Source organism: Paramisgurnus dabryanus, chromosome 20 (assembly GCF_030506205.2).
Source record: "Paramisgurnus dabryanus chromosome 20, PD_genome_1.1, whole genome shotgun sequence".
Lineage (NCBI taxonomy): Eukaryota > Metazoa > Chordata > Actinopteri > Cypriniformes > Cobitidae > Paramisgurnus > Paramisgurnus dabryanus.
The window spans coordinates 17,358,426-17,378,419 of NC_133356.1; the positions used below are offsets into that span (position 1 = coordinate 17,358,426).

The 19,994-nt window shown below is 38.0% G+C and overlaps 1 protein-coding gene across 2 annotated transcripts in view; it reads left to right on the top strand.

Moving 5' to 3' along the window:
- Positions 1-19,994, top strand: part of adka (adenosine kinase a) — a 168,947-nt gene that overhangs the window by 1,969 nt on the left and 146,984 nt on the right. For both annotated transcript variants that reach the window (XM_065296743.1, XM_065296744.2), the window contains exons 2-3: positions 771-845; positions 2,567-2,620. In XM_065296743.1, the coding sequence (XP_065152815.1) occupies positions 771-845; positions 2,567-2,620 (129 nt within the window). The remainder of the gene's footprint in view (positions 1-770; positions 846-2,566; positions 2,621-19,994) is intronic.

Here is a 19,994-nt window from a genome sequence, read left to right on the forward strand (position 1 = left end):
TAGAAGAATTGTGTTTGTTGTCTTTCTGTGTTAATGGAAAGATAGTGACTATTTTCTCCTAGTTTATAAACGTATATTTTTTAAATAATTATATTTTAGTAATTTATAAATTGTAATATATCATTTATAGCCATGTATTTTTCATTTCATTTGCAAAATGGGTCATTTGATCCTGTTTGTTAATGTTAGATATTTAGTTTTAGGGTTTCACCACACATTTCCTAACTAGGGTGAATGGACGGTCAGTCACTCACCCACGTGACCAAATGCTGAGGTCTGAAAGCTTACTTAAATGATTTAGTCACTGTTTTTAAATGATGGCAATATTATCCTTTGTATTGCAAACATTTACTGCTTTAAAACTGTTTGTGTGTTGTAAACAAAAGATTTTCAACCTGTTAAAAATTCATTAAAAATATCACATTGTGTATCTGCCATGTCAAATTAATGCTTAGTTTTTTTTATTTAAATGCACAATATATACGCTTGTCTGAAGTTTCCATATTTGTCCATACAATATTTTTGCTTAGGAAAGTCCCTCAAGACAAAATTCTTGAATGAGTCATGCACATTTTTTGAATTCTTGGTTTAAATGCTAAAAATAATAAGTTGTCTTAGTAGTTAAAATGCCCCTGCTATTTCAAAAATATATCATACACGTTCAGATGATACATTGTAGAACAACATTACTTCTCCCTTTATTTTAACAATGTCAGAACTGCTATTTTGTTTTCTACATCTTAATTGAAATGTTGTTTCTTCTTATACAGTCAAAATGCCCTTTTTGGGATGGGAAACCCCTTGCTTGACATCAGTGCTGTGGTGGACAAAGACTTTCTAGACAAGTAAGTCACATGCATCTCTAAAATCAATTTGATGATATGGCTTATACAACTACTGTAAAAGGGTTTTAAGACCGAATCTACTCCCTCGTCCTTTGTGCTCTGTTTTTTTATAAATGTGTTGTGTTGTTGTTGTTGTTTATCTTGGATAAAACTCAGCTTGTTCAAAATCTCCCTGACCGATTGCTCTTGATAAAATATACAATATGTTGTGTCTGATTAAATGTTAGATTTAAAAAGAGGTTGTAAGCCTAGCAGTTTTTAAGGTCATACTTGTTTGCTTACTACATTGCAAACGTGCCCTTTTTCATTTAGGAGGTGGTATGTGCCGCAGGCACTCTGTGGGTTAAATAAAATCTCTCTCTTTTTTATTTATTTTTTGGCATGTTGGCCTACTTGCAGGGTTGCCATTTCAGCAGTACTCATAAAACAATATCACTCTGACCACCCACCCCCTCCATTACATAACCTTAAACACAAGTGACCCACTCACAAGTGTCCTTGCTTTTACAATGACTATGTAGTTACTATATTCTGTATTGCGGGCAATAAAAAATATGTTGTTATATTATATTTTGTATGTTTTAAAACAATTATAAAGTTAACATGTATGAGCGTAGTCATCCTTAACTTAAAAAAAGCCTTGTACACCAACACGTCAGATTGCATTTTGCTTATTCTGATAATATGAAATGTAACTTATTTACAATCCTTTATATCATATGAATGACATATTTGTAAATGTAGATATAAATATGCAAAAACAATTTAAATTCACAAAGCAGCAAGCTAGTTTGCTCTTAAATGTCAGAGGGGCCCTGACAGTGCTTATCATAGTCCCAGACTAAAATGCCTACAAAACAAGGTTGTGTAATCTTAAACGGAATGAAATGTTCGACCTGTTGCAGACTTTGTAATGTTTTCTATCTGATTTACTTAAAGTGTACATCAGTCTAGCTCTTAAACCTGCTGTTTGCAGGGCAGAGTCAAAGAATAGATTACCAAATTGCATAAAGCGAGTTCAGTGGGTTGGCTGTTTACTGATAAGATATTGACCTAGCAAATAACTTGCCAAATACAAATACATAAATAAAAACTAGCTTTCTAGGTATTGGAAAATAGTTTTAAGTGCTTGTGCAATTTCATTGATCTATTAGAAATTTAATCAAGAGGTCTGAGCCAGCCTATGAATGATTTAATAGACCTTTTCTTTTTAAAATGACTGTTTCTGTCATGGCGTGTGAATAAGGACTAAAAATTGTAGTCTGTGTTTATAACATGCTATTCATGTATACTTGAAGTCAACATTCAGTTTACATTAAGAAGTCGCTGGAGATGTGCAATAGACTGCATGGCACTTATCTCTAATATTTGGTCTTGCATATGCTTTATCATTATTATTCATAATAATTATAAATGTCAATATAGTGTTTAGCTTGTGTTGTAGTTGTGGTTTTAAATGGGTAAATGAAGGCATTCAGAGACAACTTTGCAGCACTGCTGCAGTTCTATAAGGCTTCATGTGTTGATTTCCACTTTATGTATGTATGTATGTATGTATGTACTTGTCCTTATCTCTTGGGTGGATGGATCTGTTCTCTATAGATTATACTTGTCACAAGTAAAAAAAACAATTTACAGTTTGACACTTCTCAGTACCATTTTTTTTAAATGCTAAAACACTCTCTTACAGATTTGTGATATATTTTTTGTATGTCCCACAGGTATGGACTCAAGTCAAATGATCAGATTTTAGCAGAGGACAAGCACAAGGCAATGTAAGTTGTATGTTTTATAAACAATTTGATTATTTTAACAGCTCAGATGCAAAAGCCACTATACTGAGACAAAATACGGAGATGAAAACCATTTAGAAATACCGGCCACATATATATATATAGCATTCGTGCACGGATAACATTTAGATCACATTCAACATTGGTCCCATATGAGCACTTGGAGCTGAATACAACCCGAATGTGGCAGTGCCCCCTATTGTGTGCTTTACTTTTTAATTTTTATTACCTTTTGAATTCTCGCTTTTATCATTTGCAATGTTTCTAAGTCCATCCTTAGTGATTTTGCAACAGTTTACTATGTCTTGTCTAAATAAGAGTTTTTTGGCTAAAAAAACTTGTATGCACTTAGTGGGTTTTGCAGCAAAAGACAGTAAAATTTGTTAAATACCAATGAAATGACTGCATGAAGTGACATTTGTGAAAATATTTTCAATTACTAACTAATACATTTTTCATTGCCATGAAAGTGAAATTACATAAGAGCCTGATAAAAGATGCTAATTTACAAGAAAACATGCCAGACGCACTTAAGAGAGTCTTGCATCTGATCTCTTCATCCTTTTTTTACCTATCTTTATTCAATGTCAAATCCAGATTTCATAAGAAGCCCATCCATACTTTCATGTAGTAAACATGGGATGAAAAGTGCCTGTGTGATTCATGACTACCTCGCCTTAGTTTCAAGTTTTGCAAGTTTGCATATTTACTGTGTGTTTCAGTGTTATTGCTTTGATAATCTTTAATGCAGAGAATAAAAGGAACCTTTCGAGCGTTTGCAGGTTCTTAACAACTCTACATCAAGTATCCCCTTTCACACATGATAAGATCAAAAGAAATGATATCAGCTATCTGTACATTTCATTCATGTTCTTTGCTTTAAGTAATGTATCTCATGATTCTAAGCCCTATAGAGACAGAGAAACAGAGTATGTGCCTCTCGGTAGCTTTAGGGCAACACACCTCTTTGACTAAGGCATGTAGGCACATTTTGATTATACTACAGTTGCATCATAAAAGCACAATCTTCTCTTTTACCCTTACCAGCTCAGATCTGCACTTGATTCTGCTGTTAAGCCTGAGGGTTTAGAGCAGGCTTAGGGTGCTTTACTCAACTCCAGCCCTGCTGTTGGTAAAAGGCTTATGAGACAGCAGAAAGGAAGTTGAACAGTAAAGTATTGTTACATGCAGTTAACTTCATGTTATTACAATATACTGTAGATGGTTTCATCGGTTGTCAGTTAACTTCCTGTCTGAGTTTGTGTATCAGTTTGGCCAGTGGCTAAACTGACCTGGAACAAATAAATACCTTGGTTTTGGTGTTCTAAGGATAAAATGGCATGACAGACACAATGTGTAAAAAATTAACACATAATTTTTTGCAGTGTAGGTCTGACAGAGATGGATTTTATGCCTTCCCCAAAAGCTAATAAATGAATGGCAAAAACACAACGTTAACAACACTGCTTATTCAATGTACAGTAAACAGATAATAATGTTACTAAATTCTAAACAAAAATTTTATTCAACATGTTCTTGTATCGCGATATGCATCGTATTGCGGGATTGTATATTGGGATTCGTATCTTGAAATTGTTGGCAATACACAACCCTAGTGCCCACAGTATTGATTTGTCATTGATGCTCTGGATCTATTGTGCACAAGTTTCTCCAACATTGTCTTGTTGGTCATTACTATCCTCATGTAGGAAGTAAAGTCTCCTGCAGAAAGCTTAAATGTGATATATACTCTCTCTCTCTCTCTCTCTCTCTCTCTCTCTCTCTCTCTCTCTCTCTCTCTCTCTCTCTCTCTCTCTCTCTCTCTCTCTCTCTCTCTCTCTCTCTCTCTCTCTCTCTCTCTCTCTCTCTCTCTCTCTCTCTCTCTCTCTCTCTCTCTCTCTCTCTCTCTCTCTCTCTCTCTCTCTCTCTCTCTCTCTCTCTCTCTCTCTCTCTCTCTCTCTCTCTCTCTCTCTCTCTCTCTCATCTTTACCAAACAGATAGACACAAAACAATCTCAGCATGTATTCTAGTAAAACAAAATTGTTAAAAATAGTATTTGTGACATTAGGCCATGTGGCTCCATGCAGAACGTGCTCTTAAAGCAACAGTAGCCCCTATTTTTCTGATCTAAAATGGTCCAGTGACTGGAAAGCGTCCAAACCGTGAGCGATCCAAACCGTGAGTTGTGTGACCCATTGTGAGTAGATCCAGTGTGGAGAAGAGGGAGAACGAGAACAGGTGGCTTTTTCCAGCATCAAAAACAACAAAAAGTATAGCACAGCAAACATTGTGGTCAGTGACCCTTGGCTTTGTGTTGTTGGCAAAATTTGGCTCATGGTAAAAACCAATCGAGGAACCCCTGTGCTATGCCCTCAACATCAAGTAGCATCTTCTTATCTGTGACTTCAGTTGATATTTCAGATTCAGAACCTGAACTTTATAGAAAATTTCAGTTCAGTTAAAACCAAATGTTTTGATTGATTATTGTAATTTTATTATTTATGTTTTGAAAGTGGTTTTGTCTTAATATTCTACATTAAAATAATGTATTTATTTATTCCAACCACCAAAACAGAAGAGTGCCTGCTCAAAGGGCTACCAGGGATTTATACATTTTGCGAGCCCTGCGTAGCCTCCTGAGTTTTAAACTTTTTTATTGTCCAGCTACTCCAGCCACTGATGCTGTTATAAGAGTTGTAAGACTGGACTTATGCTGTTGCAAAACCTGAGTAACTTGTTTTAGCCAATCACGGACATGAATTCATGTAACCTCCCATATGCCCATTTAATACTAGTGTTGGATTTTTAAAGACAAGTAAATATTCCTTGACTTGAATGGATTTCTTGATATGAACAGCAGATTTACAGGATACCTTTGTGGCTTTGTGGCTATAGACTTAAATCAATATTTCAGCAAAGTTTTCATCTTGTTATGGTACACCAGTAACACTAGTTTTACTATGATACTTATCCATGACAACAGTGTCTTACATACAATACATAGCTTATAAACTAGTATCATTGCTTTTTAATTATTTTGCCTATTTTTCTCCAAAAAAACAGGTGACAGTTTTTATGTGTTACAAGGAGTTGCAGGGCTGTCTTGATTTTGCTTCAGAGATTAAAGTGTGCTTTAAGTAAACATAAAGCCCAAACGCATGGATCAAACAAAGACCTTTTGCACTATTGGTTTATTCAGCTGTGCCGGACTCTTCCTCTCTCTCTGTCTGATCAGACTTAAACTGTGTGTCACTTCAGCACTCGTATAAAACATGAACACAAAGAGGGCTGTTCTGCACGTTTTAAACAATGTGGCTTATTGACTGTAAATGATTAGTTATTTCTTCCTGGCCTATTTCAGGGATGTCTGTGTAAAATTAACACACATTCACTTTGTAAGTGAGCTCTGTAAACCTTGGCTAAATGTTTTATTTGCTCATGAAACATTTTCTCACCTATCAGCTCTTGGCTGATGTGCTAACTCCAACTGAGCACAGAATTAGCTTCTTTGCTGTCATTGGATGCTTTTTCTAGGTAATGCTAGGAATTGGCTCTGTATGAGGAGAAATAAATGCAGCTTACCGCAGATAGAAATTAGGGACCACACCCAACTGCAAAGAATTCAGTTGCCTGAATGTGGTCCAAGTTAAACAAGGCCCATAGCTTGACAAAAATGTGTCATATACAGTATGCACTATTCATAGTGGGCGAAACAGACTCAAAATTATATCATGATAACTTAAGAATATTTAGGGTAATAATATTTATGACGATATAAAAAATGTAGACAGCTTATTCCATCCAATAAGCTGTCATTGATGAAAGACTACCTAATTCCAATTGTAAATCTTTTGTCATGAGGTGGCAGAAGCAGCATTAGTGCAATAGTAGTGACAGGATCACACAGCATGAGTCAAATGTAAACAAAGTACAAACTGGAGATGATGAAATGGTATGAAAATTTTACATCACTATGACACTACCACAGGTTTTCTACTGGTTTCACTCCCAACAGATCCCAGTCAAGTCAGTAGCTAACCATTTAAAATGATTTTACATGTAAGTGCATGTATGTTTGTTTTCATAAACATAAAATAAATAATATTGAAGGTGGATCATTTTTGAAAAACACTTTGGAAAGGGAATTGGGCCGACTACCAAAACACACTTGTAGCCAATCATCAGTAAGGGGCGTGTCTACTAACTGACATCGTTGCCTGGGTTGTGTATGTGTGGGATGCGTCTATCAAAAGAAGATCCAGATTCTATTGGGGTAGGGGCGTGTTTGTTTAGGTGATTTCAAATGTCAACATTGGCTTTCAGAGATCATGCACCCCGCCTTTAAAATGAATCATGTCACATTTGGGTATAGATTTTTATATAAACACAGGACAAATCAGCATGTCATCGGTCTGTGTCTATGGTCTGCGTATGTTGTGAGAAATCGGGTGTACCAAGCAGTAACGGTACATTCACACAGGGTGAAAGTGTTTACTTTTTGTATTTAAATTCAGTCAGTAAGGTACCGTCATCACAGTGGTATGAGTTGGTATGGTTTTCCCTATGTAACAACTCCTTAACACTTCAGTTTAACAGTAACTAAAGTCATTTGCACAGTGATGCTCGATTGAGTCATTTGTTTACTTTTGGGCCGCACATTACCAGCTGCTTGTATCTCCTCCTCTTATACCTTCCCAGCCTGATTGTACTCGACGGTGTTTCTAATATGGGGTTTTTGATCTCAGGTGTTGTTGCTGTGCGTGTTAGGGAATGTAAATGTGCCATACATCATTGTGTCGCTATATAATTTATATCGCAAAATAAAAAAATTGTATCATGTAAAAAATATACTGGTGTTATCATGGACGTATGATATGGCACACCCCGAGTTCATAGTATGCTGAATGTGCTTTACATTTTATAAATGCTACTATGCATTAAATTCTAAATGTATATTGTGTAAATGTGTAGGTTTGGGAAGACAGCGTTTGCTCTTTAGGGAACACTTTCATTGTCCTTACCAGAGATTTTGACCCGATTGAAAGGCATAAAGCCAGTCAGCAACAGGTGGAGAGGCCAGACATGCTTTTCATTAATCACGACACTTGATAAACCTTCTATATATGTTTTGGCCTTTTATTTAAAGCATGTTCAACCTGATCTCAAGCCCTCTGTCCCACTAGTACTGGAACACCATTATACACATCATGCCCACAATAAATTTATTCAACTGTCTTAAGTTTTTAAAACTTTTTTTTTCAAAACAAGTTTTGTGGTTTTACCCAACAAGCAAACAAAGTATGCTTGTTGACATCGTTTTTGTAGCAAAAAGATGCTATCAAGTATGCACTGATTACAAAGAAAATGTCATATATCAAACTAAAGCACTATACAGGTGTCCTATAAAAGACGTATTATTTTATAATAATAAAATGTGAATACACGGGATGTCATGCGTAATAACTGTGACTCTGTTAACAATAAACTTTTTTACTTAAAAAGAGTTTCCTCTCTTTGAATAATAATGCTTTCACTTCATATAGGCTAGGTGCTAGATAGTTCAGACAAACCGTGCTTGATTCTCAAATCACAATCCGATCGCCTATAATTTCTGGATACATTTTTTGGCATTCATTAGTCCCTCTGTGAAGTCTCTTAGATTCAATTAGGTTTTGTTTTGTTCGGCACTTTTCACAAATACAAGATTGCTCAAAGCAGCTTTACAATAAACAGTGCCAATGGTGCCACCTATGACTCTCAGTGAGCAAGCCAGAGGCTATATGGCTAAGAAGAAATCCCAAACAAACCAGATAAGGAGCCAAGACTCAGCAGGGGAAGCCTTTTTTGTAGTACAGGCATGTCGACAGTGTTGAATTAAAGCCATTTATTGTAATTACTATGCACTGACATTTTTAAATAAATGTTTTGTGAAGTATCTGCAAATAAAGATTTGCTTGCATTTTTTTGTTGATGCATAATATCAGTTTTTAATCAGAAAGCATTATAGAAGGTTTATATAATATGCAACATTTAAAAATTAAAAGTTTGTGATAGACATTTTTTCTTTTCTTAGTTAGTGTCACTGAAATTTCACTTTTTTTTCCTCTGAAGTCCCAAATATCTTGGAATGGTAAAATGACTTGACATGTACTGTTAAGCTCTGTAATGTGTTATTATGTCACTGTAATTAAAGTCATTGCTGTTTTAGGAGGTGGTTCATGTGCCAATGCATTAAAGGGATGAACAGCTGCCTCTGGTCTATTAACACAGTCGCATGCTTGGAATGTCATATGTTCAGTTAAACGAATGTAGCTGGTGCAATACTTCTGCCTTCCAGCAGATGGCATCATACGCTCAGGGTATTTTATTAGCTCTTTACAACTTAATGCCGCAGGGTGGCTTTTGCTCATGCTCAACAAGAAATCTTAGATTTCAAATTAGCTTTGTCTAGCAGGGTATGAACAATTTAGCTGCTTCCCAGACTAAAAGCCAAAAATAGTTTTTGACTGAAGTTGTTTATTTTTTATATTTTTGTCCTGTATAAAGAAATGACTTCATTTGAGTTTTAAGTACACAGCTTTCACTCAGCATAATTAGCTAGTAAGTATTGAGACCTTTGTTGAATCTACTGGCTCTGATCCGTGTCCTTTTGTTTCGTACGTTGTTTTAATGCTGTGCAGTCTGCCCCACAACACCCCCTCCCAGAGACAGCTGAGTCTGACTGTTTCCTCTGTCTCAGATGGAGCTCATTTTGATGAGTGTGCTGTTTTTTATTTGAGAGAGGGGGCAGGAAAAGAGGTGTCGCACATGGAAAGCTAAACTGCAGGTGTGTGGAGAATTGGAAAAATAGTATATTTGAGAGGACAAACCCTTTGCAAATTGTGCACGCTTGCAGTATGAGCTTTTACTCAGCAGTGTTTTGAGGCAAAAAGCTTTGTCAACATTAAAGAGAAAAAAAGATTGGCAGAGATGCTTAGCTCTTAGAGTTGGAGGAGACGTGTACAATTAATCACAGATGCTGCTTTCCTGACACTTCGGCTTGAGAGAAAAAAATACTGTTCACCTTAATGAGCCACAAACTTCCACTGTATGTTCCTGTTAGATTATCCCTGTGTGAGCATTCCTTGCTCTGCCTTTCCATTGGCAGACATGCATCAGTGATCTTTCAGTCCTGGCTGACTCCTGGAAGTGTGTATAAAGCCTCGGGATTGTGTTCCAGGGGTCAACCTGGTGACCTTATCCTGACCTTTTAGATGAGGAGACCGGGGTAACGTAGAGATGGATTTGGATCAGTGATGATAAAACTAGTTGTTGAGTAGTTAGGATTTTATTTTACTTTATATGATTGTTTAGCTTAATCAAATTTAGCTGTTACAATGCTGGTTTATGGTCATGACTTGTGGGGTGGAAACTCATTTTAAAGGCCAGCATAAATTGTCTTTATATTGGATGTTGGATGGTGTTTGTTATGCAAGCTTTAAAGAAGTCGAATTAAAGGGGACATATCATGAAAATCAGACTTTTTCCATGTTTAAGTGCTATAATTTGAAATATCAACCCAGTAACTTAGTTTTGGTAAACCATTCTCTGCAAGCATGTGAAAAATAGTTAATTGAAATCTGGCTCCTTTTGTGATGTCAGAAGGGGATAATACCACCCCTTAATCTGCACTGTCCAACCACGCCACTGCCATTTAGTGCAGAGATCAGCTCATTTGCATTTAAAAGGACACACCTAAAAACGGCACAGTTTTGCTCGCATCTACCAAGTGGCAATTTGAACATGCTATAATAAATTATCTATGTGATATTTTGATCTAAAACTTCACATATGTACTCTGGGGTCACACCAAAGATTTATTTTACGTCTTAAAGTCTTGCGAAATGTCCCCTTTAAGAAACATTAAGTAAGGGATAATGTATAGGCAGCTGGTAGTTAAATATTTTAATTTGCAAATTCTTAACTAATGCAGACCTTCCGCGAGGAAAACCTATTTACTTACGATTTTAAGATGGGACGTTCAAATGTCTCACACACACTATTTGGTTTAATCATTTGTAAATTAAAAGACATATTTATGTTTAATATTTGTGTAATATTAAACTTTACCTGTCAAAATAAGTTGCAGTATCCCGGTTACTGTGTGTTATTAATTTGAGGGGTTGTTATCTGGGAATAACAAACCTGCAAATGTCGCGACTGGCCAATCAGAATCAAGCATTCCAATGAGCTGTGTAATAATTGCATTAAATGTATCCCCTTTGGAGTGCAGCAGTGTAACAAATTTAACCTCATCTAATAATAATAATTTTTTGTTGACCTTCATGTTGTGAGTGTTGTTGCTGTTTTATAGTTTATGTTCGATTTATGCATTTGGCTGACACTTTTATTACAAGAAGGTATGGTATACATTAGCATGTTTTCAACCCTACAACCTTTTGCGCTGCTAATGTAATGCCTTATCTACCACTGAGTTATACAGGAACAACATTATTAGCATATTTTATAGGCCAAAGCCTAAACCAGCGTAATTATACACTTCTTTAGAGTACAAAATTAATTATACAAAATCCCTAAAACAACCTAGTTGACTGGTTTGGACAACTTACCAACTGATCAAATATGAAAATATGTAATCTTGCAACCCTATGAGAGAGCAAGCAGGTGTTTTTTAACAGGGGTTTTTGGTTCATTCCAAGGTCTCATCACTTACTCGTCCTGCTCAGGATCAATTGTTCCTGGTGGCTCCTGGATCTCTGGCTCCTGCCAATTCATTTCCCATCATCCTGTATTCACAGCCAGTTCTCCTCCCCTCTCTATAAGTGATTTCCTCTAATGGCTCAATGTCCGAGCATTAACCTCTTACTCTCAACCCTGTATCTACTCTGCCCAATCTCTGCTCGATGAAAAGTCTTTAAAAGAGAGGGAGAGAGAGAGACGGTGTTCATCATCATTCAAGCCTTGCAGTATGTTATGACTTCCTAGATTTATGTGCTGTGAATTACGGCGGCAGTAACCCAGCTGCCAGGAAAGCTCCAGACTGTACGCTGCATCCCGGCGTAGAAACGCAACATTGGGTTTTATGGCCGCTATGGGATTTTCCATTGGTCTTTGCCCTCGCAGGTGGGAGCATAGATCTCTTTCTACTGAGATGCATTAGGCAAGTTGTAGCCAAGTGTTACGAGTCAGGTATAGTCGTTGTCCTAGATTTAGTCTTGTGTGTTGGTTTTTTTAATGTCTGTTTGTTCTGTAGTCAAAGCTGGACGGTCTCTAATTGCTAAGCTGCAGGCCGCCGTGGAGCTCAGCCAGGCCGTCTGTTTTCCTGCTGCACTAAATGCCGGCCTGATGGCGGTGGGCTGTTCCCCCTCCACACTACTCCTTACAAGCATGCACGTCTGCCATGTTTACGACTGCATTCGGAGGCCTTCCCTCTTCACTCCTGTTTAAATGTTTGGTTCTGTACGACCAAGCTGTTGGGTTTTGAACTGCCACGAACCCCTGCTTTGACTTTAATCATCTTAAATCACTCTATAAAACTGACCTCAGACCTGCAGCTTTGTGCTTACTGTCTCTCTAGCACCTCATTACGAACAGAGCTGAATGATTATTTGCACTCTGTTGCCCCCTAGTCCTGGCTTTGATTTTCGTCGAGACACACTGTGTGTGTCCTCCAGCAGGTGGAGCCATAAATCACAACACGCTTGACCGTTGGCCAACAACCATCATGGAAAATATGCTGGGTGTGTAATGAAGTATTGTCGGGTGTGTTATAGAGGAATACATTTTTCCTAATGCGGTACTGTTGAATGATTCTTACGTTTTTAATAGGGCTGCGATGACCGGCAGGTCATCCCACAGGGTTTGTGTTTGTTTTAGCCAAGCTATTAGAGATGAATGGTTAAGCATAAGATATTTATTATTAATGTTTTTTATTATAATCTTGATCAGTGGTGCAAGATTAGAGCACAGCCTACATGGCGTGTTAAAAAAAGTCCAAGCATTGTGCCAGGGGAAACCAGGATTAGTTTTATTCCAGCAGTTAAAAGTATTGTAACCTAACTTGTAACCCAATTTAAACAGTTGGCCCATGTGTGTAATTACCCTCATTTATCTCTGACTGATTCACAGCCAAAAGTTCTTTAAATGAGCAGAGTTTTACACAAACCGAGATCCTACAGACATTTTGTGGGAGTAAATTGGACTAGGAAATTCAGCTTTTTGTTTCTTCTTTATTATAGAAGAAAAACGCTCTTCCCTGCGCGTTCGCACAGTTGATGGTTCACATTAGACAGTGCGCCGTTCTCTGCATGGATATGAATTATTGACATAGGACATCATAGCTCAACGGATCATCCCATGTGTTTCCCTCAGGAGATCAGTGAAGGGCAGTCTCTTTAGTTCGGCTTTGAAGAGCAGAGGAAGGTCTGTCACACACCATCTGCCTGTTTTCAAACTTAGCATGGCTTTAACTGCAGCTCTGTCAGTCTAATTGAAACCTTGACTGTCACCATGAACATGTGCTCTCTGGATACATGAAGGTTACAAGTCCTGGCTGCGATCCGTTTGTGAGGGGTCACACAAGTGTTCATTTGGATAATAAAGTTTGATGGTCTTGACCTAAAGAGGCTATGACAGCAGTAACCTTAAGTCTTAAAGGGGTACTTCACTCAAAAATGGAAATTCTGTCATCATAAATGTCTTTGTTCTGCTAAATATAATTGAAGATATTTTGATCAATTTTAATAACCAAACAGATCTGGAACACCATTCACTTCCAAAGTATTATCTTTCGTTCTATGAAAGTCAATGGTGCCCCAGATCTGCTTGGTTACAAACATTCCCAAGATTCCGATGTTTTAATTTGTACTATTCAGTAGAACAAATACATTTATACAGGTTTGGAAGAAGTAAGTAAATGATAACAGAATTAAAATTTTTTGGTAAACTGTCCCTGAGTTTTCAAAACATGGGTCAGGACACACTTGTGGGTCACAAGCTGTAGTGATGATTGACACACAAAAACAGTGTTGTCCAACTAATGACAAGAAATGGCAATGATTTTATTATGATAATGCAATTAAACTTACATTTTATTTAATACAATGACAAGCATATAAAACTATAAAAACTAAATTATAAAAAAAAGTGTTTTCTCATTTTCCATTTAAAAATGTTGGCGGTGGGTCCCAGGATAGATTATACCCATTTAATTGCGAAATGAAAAGTTTCACCCAAAAATAAAAATTCTGTCAATGTTTATTCACCCTGATGTTGTTTAAAACTTGAATGTTACTCTTTTAGCTTTAAAACACAAAAGAAGATATTTCAAGAAATGTCCCAATGGTTTTGTGTTTATACAGTGAGAGACTATGGGGGATGATGCTATTTAATTAACATTATTTTTATGTCTACTATTCATATAGTTTGTATTGACATAAGGGTGAGTAAAGGATGAAAGAATACATTTTTGGGTTAGCTATCCTGCAGGGACTGCCAACTTTTTTTTAATTTAAAATTAAAAATCCTGAAAATGATCCACTCATGTGTGAGTCATATATGTTGGCCCTCGGAAAATGAGACCCGACTGCGGGGCTTGATGATGTCTGTCTGATAGGATGATAGTGATGTCATCTCTGCAAGCTTCATCTGCACCTGCATCGCTCATCAAAAACCGATTATTTCCGATTTGTACGTGCCGTCGTTGATATTTGTAAAGTTAATGACTGGATTCAGATTGATAGATTACCAAGGAAACGCAACATGAGGAGCGCGTCTGTGACATCACGGGATAATTAGGCCCGTGGGCGCGCGTGTACGTGCGTATCTGCAACCGCACTGATTTGCATTTTAATACGTTGTTAGCATAGGTGAAGGTTTATCTCCTCTTGATTAGATTCCAGTGATGTAATTACAATGCGCAGTTTTACTTCTCAGAAAGGGCAGCGTGCATAAACATCAATATGATTACCAGTAATTGTTTCAAAACAAATAAGCGGTCGGGTAATCAGTCAACGGGCCGCCTCTGAATTGTTTTGGAAGTCGGCCTCTGCCGCGGCACGTCATTTTAACATCTCAGTTTAAATTGGCTTTCCACTTGTCAGAGTAAAGAATATTTTAAAGATGAGTGGCGAAGGCTCAGAGGTAATCAGTGCTTTTAATGATCTTATTTGTGCGCGAGTGGCTCTGTAGACATTACTTAAGAGTCGCTGAGAGAGATGAGACACAGCGTTTGAAAAGCTGTCCCCTGACAGCCAGATTCATCCATTTATAAAAGAGGAATTATTATTGACTTCCCTCTCTCTCTCTCTGTCTGTCTGTCTCTCCCTCTTTTAAATAAAAAAAAAAAACAAATTTGACCCCGGGAAGCTTAGAGACCAGAATAAGTAATGACATTGTCGTCATGCTGAGACGTGGCTTACCGTGAAATGGGTTATTGATTTTAAACAGATAAACTGTGTTGTCTTTTGTGTTGAGAAATTACCGAACAATTTAATTAGGGCCGGAACAACAATATTTATTGCCAGGTTTTTCTGTACCCGTCAACCCCTCCCAGATTTCCTCATGTTAAACTGCCACAACAATTACGCAAACCATGTTGCATAGCTTGGTGTTGTTTATTAATGGCACACAGGGAAGAAAGATTGCATTGTTCATTCTTGAAGGTCTGGCAGACTTGGCGCCTTACTCTGTTGAAACAAGGATTGACGTCCGCCTTTACATTCGGTGTCATCCTGAATTGTTTGAGCGTGTCCCAGCGCGTCTGTTAGCTGTTTGTCTAAATATAACCTTTAGTGTCTGTCAAATGGAAAACTCTCCTCTCAGGTGATTTTCAATAGAGTAATCAAATGAAGATGCTCTGCTTTGTCAAACACATGTCTTTAGTTCTCCCCTTTATTTTGTAAAGGTTGTTGTATTCATGTTTACATGCGTGTGCATTACGATGTTGGATTGTTTGGTAAACTGATTCTGTTTTAGTCCTGACATTGACTGAGTAGCATCTTTTGATATGCTTTAGTGTCAAAAATACTCGTTTCAAAGCATTTTTTAATGCACTTAATGTCGGCTTTCGGTTTCAGCGGTTCAGGATGGCCCGTGACAGCTGTTTAGGGTGGAGAATGATATGTGTGTGCTTTCTGCTAAATGATTAAATGGTTAAAAGGCTCTTGATTGTAGCTGAGCCACGTGATCCCCCGGGCCCCCGCGAGGGGGAAAGGTCCCGAGGCAGCTGCTGCTTTTGAGCAGGACTCCTTAAGCCCTCTGAGAGCAGGGGCCCCTCACCGTCTGTGCTCCAAGGTGCTGAAAAACAGTTATTCAGGCCCGAATCCTATGAGCCCCTGTGTGCAAGCGAGGGTGTGTGTGTGTGTGTGTGTGTGTGTTCGATTCCAATCCGTTGGAGTCCCCTTGTGTGAAATAAACACCCAGGCTGCTCAGATTCCCCAGTGTGGATGGCTAGGAGCAGGTGTCCCACCAAGCTTTATTAAGTCTTCTCCATCTCTCTCCATTAATGTGGTGAATTCGCTCCAGTGGGGAAGAGGCCCTCACAGGAAGCCATAGACATTCTGTCTGGCTGCGATCCGGACGCAAGGGGCCGTGCGTGCGTGCACGTCAACCACCACGTTTCACACGAGGGCTGCCTTAACCATGCTGTTTTATGTTTTACGTAACTTTATTTGAAAGGACAGCTCTTATCGCCCTCGACTCAGACTAACCCCATCACACCTCCCTCACACTTTTCAAAGATCCATCTTCTTCTTTATCTCTCATGTTTGGGTTTCTTAAGCTGTGGGTTGCTACACTTCTTTACGTTTTCCCAGATGCATTTGCTTCTGAAATCTGATCTGCCCTTTCCCCTTTGTATAGGTATGTGTCTGAAATGCCAAAAGTATGTGAGATGACCAAGTTTGTGAAGTATAGAAATGCAGCTACAGTAGTTAAAATTACCATTTGTGACCCATCAAGTCCTTTTATACTTTTAAAATGCAGTTAATAAGCAAAAGAAAAGTTCAAGGTGTCACTTTTATGTATTATATTATTAATACAATATATAGGGGTGCGAGGGGCAAAAACTAACACAGGGTTAGTTGTAACACGGACTGTTTACATTTTTGCCCAACGTTGAGCTTTTTGCTTTTCCGGTATTTGTTCACGCTGCCAAAAGATGATCTCCCGCAAATTATTGGAAATGTATAATGTTTTTCCAGAGAGTTATGAACAAGTGTTTTGTAAGTAAATGTAAGTGGCATGTAAGTACATTTTTTCATCATATGTTTTTTTTTTTTTTCGGTTTCTAAGTTGGGTGTGTAAGATACCAAATCCAATGCTATGTCACATTAATCATTGTCTTGTTGACTAAAACATAGCATCACTTTGAAATATGTCTGCAGCTCTTAGCAACCTTTTTGGTTGGCTTGAACATATTTTGACCCAGCGGGGTTAATTGTAACGCTGTGTTAAAACTAACCCCTCAGCACTTACGATATGAAAACCGCAAACGTTAGCGTAATTCTTGACGTTGTTTTAAATAGGCTACACACAAATGATTGCTAGCTGCCAACAAGTCTTATCAAAAATCGTTTGTCAAATTTATTTTTGTTCAGATCTTTAATATTGATTGAATAAGGTCACATCAAAGATTGAAATCTTAATGAAATGAATGGCTAAAATCAGACTTTGAAACTCATTATCTCAGAATTTGATTTTGAAACTGTAGTATGATTATTATAGACTGGGTCACATATAAAACATTTTTTTTTGTCATAATTGTGCTTCTTTTTCTCACATATTTAGACATTTGTATCCATTTATAATTGAACTATGGTTAGAAAAAGGCTGGATGAATGAATACAGTGTGGATACCTGTCTATTATAGACAGATATATAAACAATATCCACTTCAAGTATATAGACAAAATAGTATTGAAATATTTGCCTGCAAACTTATTTTTTAGCAAGTTTTACAACTAACCCCCTGCCTGTTACAATGAACCCCACCTATCGGGTAAGTTGTAACGTTTGCACTTCTGTCACATTTGCTGTAATTGTCCAATAATGGTAAGTACTAGAAACAAACTTCAAATATTAATTTGTACCAGAGATGTTTGTGTTGCTTGTGTAAAAATATAATTAACCAAACTCAAATATTTTTGAATGATTGAGCCAAAACCAAAAAGCGTTAGGTTGTGCCCACTCTCCCTTACACCCCATTCAGAAAGCCAACGACAAGCAGTAGCAGAGCGACGCGATCTCATTCATTTCAATGGAAACTGGGCGACTTCCGGCGACACGAGCGAACGTGACCGTTGGCGACAGAATGTAGGCGCGATTAGCGACGGAGTCACGCGACAAAAGTTGAGAAAAGTTTAACTTTATGCAAATTAGCAGCGAGTTTCACGAGCGACTACCAATTGGAGTGAAGTAACTGGAGCACTGATTTGTTGTTTACAACGTCACACTACTACGCAACCAGAAGTGGGAACACCCACAAGCGACATCAACCACCAGCGGCAGGCGATGAGCAGCGATTCAGACATCGCTGGCTGTCTGAATGCGGCGTTAGTGTTGTAGATTTAGGTGTATTACAAGTCTATTTGGTCACCTTGGATAAAAGGAAAAAAAGGTTTTCTACACATTTTTATCCATTTGCTATTTTTAAATTGTATTTTTACAGAAATATATAACAGACCCCCCCCCCCCCCCCCCCCTTCAAGGTATGTGTAAAAAATCAGGGCTTGAAAAAATCTCTGTTTTAAAGTAGGCAGAAATTTCCAGGAGTGTTATGATTAACATGAAGAAAAGTCAAGGTGGTGCCCACCTCCTGCGGCAAGTGCTCGGCACAGGTTAGCGTTTAAGCCAGCACACGGGTCTGGAACAGAGAATACTGATGGAGACATTAGTCAGGCTGCAATTGGGGGTTTATTTTTAGAGGGTGGCATTTAAAGCCAGGACACTTGGTTCTGCCTGCCTGTTAATGACTCATCTGGGGAGAGAGAGAGAAAGAGATGCTGCCCAGCCGCCAGCAAGAACAGCTTTCTGCTCTGTATTGTCACAGCAGCTCCCCGGGTCTCAGAGACCTCAGATCAGCATGTGATGCCTTAAGCTCCATTTGATAGATTTCAGATTTGCTGCATTTTGTTTATACGTAGACTTGTTTTGCCGACGGCGTTTAAATGCAGTTACGCTAGCTGTGTGTAATTTTTTAACAAATGCAACCTCAAAACAAGCATCAAATGTATATGTTGGCTTGTTTGTTTATTCTTTCTCTAAAGCGTACATTTGCTATCTTAAATCAGAACGTTGGGTCGGTTTTCTAACAGGCTTGTATAATTCACTTGTTTATTGAGAGGGTAACGATGACGTACGACCATCGACCACCTTGTTTCTATTTAAACGCGCGGCGCTGGCGAATGAATGGCTGCTTTGTGGATTCGGTCAGTAAGATGCTTGTAAATTGTACATTTCCTCTCTGTTCTTGTGTTTATATGGAATTTACATGACAGCTACATTAATAATGTCCCACGCTCTTGCCACCTGGTATGAGCATTTCCAAATAAATGAACCCATCTATTTCACTTCATAATTCAGACGTGCTCGGCAGTCAAAAGTTTATCCGGACTTTTCACGACCACCCAACAACAGGTTAAATTTGTTCCCTGCCATTAATCCTGTGTGTGTGTGTGTGTGTGTGTGTGTGTGTGTGTGTGTGTGTGTGTGTGTGTGTGTGCTTGTAAGCCTGCATATACTGTGTGTGAGGACATTAGTTGGCCCATTCTAGGTTCGGCCTCTGCAAAATATGTTCAACAGTGAATCAGAGTTCAAATAGGAAAACAAGGCAGCTTTTTTGTGTCTCAATAGCTATAACAGATGCTATATAAATCTTTAATAGAAAGTACTGTATAGACATTCACCTAATCCCTGTACATCCTGGTCCAGACAAGTCTCCTGAGCAGTGCTGGAAGATATAGCACCTCACATCCGCTTATGCTTTTGGTCTTTATTAAAAGGTGAGGTTTATCCACATTTTAAAATTGAATGGAAACACTTTTTTACCCTCGTGTTGATCTAAAATTGATTTAGCTTCCACAGTCGACCATACAAAGAGAATTTTTGAAGAATGATCTGGTCACTCATATTAAAGTTACCGTGAAACGGAACTAGCAATTGTCTTCTTTCCATATTGTGAATATATCCATGTAAAACAGCTTCTGAAATGATAAAAAAATTAGGGCAACACTTGATTTTGTCTATAAAGAACTGATTGGATTGTTGGAAGTTGGATCATGTTGCTAATTGCCTTGATCTTTTCCTGGGCAGTAACAATTCTCTGATAGCCCCGTCTTCGGCCATACCTAATTATAGG